Below are 6,167 nucleotides of genomic sequence, written 5' to 3' on the forward strand. Positions count from 1 at the left end.
ATTCCCTGAGGCGGAACAGAGGTTGTGCCACAGTTGAACAGAAGAGTCATTCCAGAAAAATGGCAACCACTGCAAGCTACCCCTCTAACAGGGGCACCACAGCTTTGTTAAATAATGTGAAACCACATATTTTGACAAATACACGTTTTTCTATTAGGTATCCTCACTTGCTGATAAATGGCTATGAAAAGGTCCCCTGCTAATGGCAAGGAATAAGTTTTTCTATGGAAGTCATAAAAATGGCTGAATTGAGAGACTACACACCACATCACTATTTTTTTGCCACAAATATTGAATTATTTTAAAATAAAAAGTCACTACCATATAACAGAGCATATAAATGCTTCGGAAGTGGTTTGTTTTTCAAGTCCATTTACAAATCAAGACAAATTTTTTCCTTGCACTTCAACATATTCAAAACCAGAAGTTAGCATGATTTGTGTCAGGTTTTTTAATTTGCTTTTATATTCCGTCTTGTGATGAACTACTAAGAGATGTCAGGGAATAATTTGTTATGGCTCTTCTCTAAAAGTTTAGATACTGCCTGTCACTGCAAATACAGTTTCCTCTTCCATTCAAGATGTGGGGAATCATCTCTCAAGTCCTACAGATCTCTCCACAACCAGAAGTCATCTCACTTCAGCTGCCCAGCTGCCATTCTTGGATAGCAAGGTTGATTTCAGGGAAACAATCTGGGCTTGCAGGGGTGAAAGAGGTGATAATCTATAACACAAATATCAGGAGTGCTACAGAAACAGTCACAAAATCCCAAACACTCCAGAGCCTCTAAGCACTTTTGAAAGAGGAGCACAGCTTTCCATAACCAACGGAACTCCTCATATTATTTCAGTAGACTCATAAAAAATATGGTAAGGCAGTGATGGGGTGGAATCAAAGCCAAGCTGACTATTTCTAATAAAAATGTTCTCTCTGTGAAGCCAGTCTGTAAACCATTTGCTCTGGGAAAAGACTGCAAGAACTACTGAAGCCCAATATAAAACCAGAATTTTACTAACAAGAGGAGATTTTACGGTCAGGTATGGGTCTGCTTCTCACTAAAACTCAGCCAGTATAAATGCAAAATTAGGCATCAGATTTCAGAGCAATGCACAGTTCAATGGCTCTTAACATCATATGCAATTAAGCATAATTCAATTTTTTTCAACTTAATTCCATGATAATAAAACTAACAACTGCTGTTGGAGGGGCTTTTTGTCTCAGTGGTGCTGTTGGGTGATGAAGCTTTTTTTAACAGCTTGTTGACATAGGCAGTACAGTTAAAAGACTATTAGATAATGGTTCATTTTTCAAGCAGGGATAGCGTTCCAGATCAAAACATGAAAACATAAAAGAAATTTGTCAAACCTTCTAAGCTTCATTATTTTTTCATCCTTTTAATAATCATTGGATGCTGTAAGCCTATTAGCATCTATTAGCTCAGAAGCCTTTGACCATTTCACTAAGGGAGGAAAAGTAACTCTCTCTCAATGTCAGCTACCAATGACCCAGGCTAACAAGTCAGCAGGACCAACTCAGAATGAAACTCATTGGTGAGATGAGGAACAACTGATAATTTCTCCTAAATACTTAATAGCTTTTCCTTTAAATCCTGATGTACATTCTGTATTTATTGCCTGAATAATTTCTGCATTTTAAAAAGATTGATGTTAAAAGGGAAAGGCTTGAGGGACTTCTGAGAAGCTAATAAGCTATTTTATTTATGTTCCAGATTGAAAGCCAGATGTTAAGTTCATACTTAACCTGCCCTGCTGACCCATCACAAAGATTCACCTCCTCCCCTCAACAGGAAAACCAGCAGTATCCCTTGAAATGCAGCTGCAGAGTATTTCAGATACCTCTTTCAGCTCCCTGTGTTTGGGGCAGGAAACAGCACCCCACTCTGTGCCCTTTAGAAAGTGACCTTCTTTTCTTTTTTCAGAATCAGGTGGGGCATCAGCAGTCATCTCCATCTCATCCATTTGGTTCTCTTCTTCCTCAAAACCACAGCAACTGGTTTCTTTCAGCTGAAACCCTCGGATCAACAGCTGACAGGCCTCCAAGTCAGCTTCCCACACTCTTTGGAGCAGCTGGCTCCCGCAGCTGAAATAAAAGCCAAAAGAAAATAAAACTGCAGCTCAGGGAGAATAGTTGCTATTTCAAGTAACACTTGCAGTAATTGCTTATTATAGACAGAAAAGTAAAAACAACCAAAAAACCCAACAGCACCTCAAATACTCCCACAGAGATAACATTGCTGTATCAAACTGAAAAGCAGCAAAATTATTGCCCTATTATGAAGTGGATGATAGAAAAACCTCCTTGGGTTAAGATGTTGCTTCCAACTGTACAGCAAACACTGGCTACATGAGACTTCCTTCTGTTCTTCAGACACAAGTTCAGGGGCCTTGCCATCATAGCCAGTGCCTCCTTCACAATATCAGACACACAGGCCTGTCATCCTGCACCTATGTGGCTTTCCTGAATTTGATGTAAAAGATCATGTGTGAACAATCACACTACTTACTGCATGAAATCAGGTCTAATTTTTGGAAAATAAGTACACTACATTTCTTATTAGACTAAAATGTGCTTACTTCAGCACTGGTGAATCAGATTTGACTAAACCATAACAGTTTCCCTTGTTTCAGTCATGCTTTTGAGTGTTGTATTATCTCTTACTAATGTGCTTTGGTTTCCTTCTGCTTTGTTACACCACCAAAACAAAACCAGAATTCAAAATACAAAACCTCTATAAACTTTTCATCCATTAGTCATCTCTCAAACATGTACATTACAAATAATGCTCCTGAGATCCAACCAAAAGTTATTCCCACCTGAAATAAATGGGAATTCTGAGTGTAGATAGATTTTGAGAACTGAATACTAACATCACACTGTTTGTAAGCGATGTGGCCACATCTCCATTTTATACATGTTGTCTCAAAGGAACCAAATGAGTAGGTTGCTTGCTAAAATATAGTGGATCAGTGGCAGAGCCTGGGATGGGACTGAGAAGTGACTATTCCCACGGCAATACACACTTCCAGACAGATTTCACTGCAAACAACTGCAATATTTTTTTCACTCTTCTTTTTCAAATTATATAATTTACTATACAAATACTATATTGTGAGAAATTTTAAGTGACTTAAAAGAAGAAAAGTAACTATTTGATTTTAACTTTTCTGACTAAATTAGGTACCAACTTATCTTTTATCCCAAACAAAGGAAAAGAAGCTGCACTTCTCACAATGAGTTCATTAAACTAACACAAGTATGTTTTTAACTCCACAAATTCTACAAGATGCCAAGCTGTAAAAATCACACAGCAATATACTGAGACTGAAAGCAAAATCAGGCTTCAGAAGCTGAGCTATTTGATTTGCTTAAGAGTCAATATATGTGTTTATTGAAGGCATAATGCAGCAAGGGGTCCACAAATTGGTCTCCCCCAAGGAGTTCAAAGTATCACTAATTAGAAAGGGAAAAATGGATTACACATCTGTGTTCCATCCAGGTAGCATTTCACTTACCAAGCCAGAAAAATAAAATAACCCCTGCTGTTTCCCTACTTGTCAATCACATTATCATAGTTACACAGTCAAAACATTTTCCTGCAGACATACATAAGCCCATTTACTTGCTTTTTGAAAATGTTTGTTTGCATCTATATATAGCTTATTATTAAAGGCTAAAAAAAACCAAAAACACTCTAGAGAGCTAAATCATAATTTCTAAAGGATAACTTGTTTTGGCTATTTAATTTAATGAAGAGCTTTATTGACAAAATTAGGGCAGAGATGGTGACGTATGCAGGATTTCGCAGTGGGGAGGATGAGCAGCATGTATAACAGTACAGCTCAATGGTGCCTGGGCTGCTGTTATTTGGCCCTGACTCAGCACATTGGTCAATGTGGTTTTGTCTGTGTCTAAGTTTTAAATGCATTTTAGTAATCAGCAGTTACTGAATCTACTGCTAACAGATGGTTTTTATTTGAAGGCCATCATTGTTTTATCGTGGTATTTGTAAAACTCTGATACAACTTGAACTAAGATGCTAAGACATTATGCTGAATTTTTCAACCAAAATCAGCGAATGCACGTATGTTTGGATACTCTGAACAGATCTAAGCCAAACATATCAAGGCTCCACCTTTTAGTCTGTATTTTGGAATTCAGTGCCTTGAAGCATTTTTCAAACACACTTTTGGAATGAAAATTACTTTAAAGCTGCAAATAGCTAACACAGAGACACATTTCAAATGATTATTACCAATTATGTTGTCCCCAGCATGCAAAAATCTTTAGCTTTTACATCAGGTGTTAAAAATTAAACTAAACTGAATTTCAGAGTTTGGTTTATTAATTTTCAATCCACACTAAAAGTGCATTTGCAGTCTCCATGAAGCCTCCATGGGTGGCTGTACAGAACACTGTGAGATTTTTCAGGTATGAAACGTTCCAAAATGATGGATCGAGTCTGGATGAGATTTTACATTATTCCTATACTTATAAATATTTCATGATGCATCAACACCTCTAGGTGTCATATGCCTGCCTGTATATTACTATCAAAGTGGCATATGTGGCAAGTTCAATGAAGGTGTCTGGAACAATCTGCTGGAATCCACAACAAATCACAATCCATCAACCATTTACATAGACCCAGTGACACAAAGCATACCTTAATCACCTGCTGATTCTGAGCTGCCAAGAGCCAGAGGGCCAGGCTTTGTACAAACACCAAACACATTAGAATGATGGCCTTTTCCTCAAAGCAACTTTTCTCTTTCAAACAATCAGCAACAGCTAGGATACAGATGAGGATGTTCAAAGAAACACAGTGGACTGGACATGGCATGTTAGTTACAGTACTACAGTTTAATTAGTTACACAAGTAACTAATTAATTTAAGTGGTGCCAAGAACACTGAGGCATCATAGTAAATTAGCAGTTTAAGGATTTGTGGGAGGGCAATGAAACATGCCATTAGATACCCAAGATCTCCATCCCTTGGAGGAGAAAACAGGTAAGGTAAGAGATGCCAGTATAAGAATACAACAGGCAAGTGATTGACACCAATGTGGTTTAACATCTACAGAGAAAGTCTGTCTTCTCATATTAAAAAAAAAGACAAATACTGAGTAGAGAGTTAAAGACTCTGAGTAGCCCTGACACTGGAAGCTAGTAGTTAGTCTTGATGAGACAGAAAAGAAGGAGGAATGAAGGAATGAAGGAAAACAAAGTGAAATGGAAAAAAATACAGAAGTGTTCATTTTGAATGAATGAGAGTAGGACAAGACTGCTTTTGTCAAGTCATGGCCAAGGAAATTGATGGTGAAGTAAGTGAGATGCAAGACTCCACATGAGTAATTTTTCAGCTGCATGGATAGCTGGGACAGGTTTTACCTCAAGGATACTGTGCAGAAACAATCTACAAGAGCAGGCCTAGCTGACTTGAAGAATGGCTGAGACATCCACAGCAACACAAAAGGACGCAGCAGACAGAATTCTGCATTAGGTCAAGTTGATGATGATGAAAGAGCTGTCAGAGAAACAGGGCTGTTTATGGGCAGGAGGAAATGGATGTGGAATACAGAGGCTTATCCTTGAGTTCTCTTCATAAAGTGGCAATTGACACTGTAATTGTAGTTGCCTTTACTAAGGCTCAAGCAGTTTTATAGGAAACATGATCAGGGTAAAAGGGTAAAAGGAAACTAGAGATATCTCCCCTCTACTTGTGATATTGAGTGAAATTCATGTCAAGAGACATAACCAGCAAGGGTTCTTTCTCTTTTGAGCTCCAAAGAACATTGCTCTTCTGTCTTTTGACAAGATTCTGGGAGGTATCTATGGGGGCTCTCTATGGCTCTCAGCACAACATTATTCTAAAGCTATTTATAGTACTAACTGGAACTACAAGAACATGACTTTTCTTTATTGAGGGCTCTGCATACATAAAAAAGGCACATTCAGTTCCTGAACATTGTAGTCTAAATGAAAACATGCCTGTGTAAAAATAGTAAAAAGATTTTATATTAAACTCTATTAAAAAAAAACCTAAAACAACCAAACCACAAAACCAAACCAAAACAAAGTTCTGCAAAACCCCGCAAAAGCATATTGGAATCAACACAGGAAGATGTCACCGCTTATATGCTTCCTGA

At 37.8% G+C, this 6,167-nt stretch overlaps 1 protein-coding gene across 1 annotated transcript in view; it reads right to left on the reverse strand.

Annotated features, from left to right (window-relative positions):
• Positions 1 to 6,167, reverse strand: part of DISC1 (DISC1 scaffold protein) — a 171,869-nt gene that overhangs the window by 22,037 nt on the left and 143,665 nt on the right. The window contains exon 11 of the mRNA XM_031058765.1: positions 1,857 to 2,100. Within this exon, the coding sequence (XP_030914625.1) occupies positions 1,857 to 2,100 (244 nt within the window). The remainder of the gene's footprint in view (positions 1 to 1,856; positions 2,101 to 6,167) is intronic.

This window comes from Geospiza fortis, unplaced genomic scaffold (genome assembly GCF_000277835.1).
Source record: "Geospiza fortis unplaced genomic scaffold, GeoFor_1.0 scaffold381, whole genome shotgun sequence".
Classification (NCBI taxonomy): domain Eukaryota; kingdom Metazoa; phylum Chordata; class Aves; order Passeriformes; family Thraupidae; genus Geospiza; species Geospiza fortis.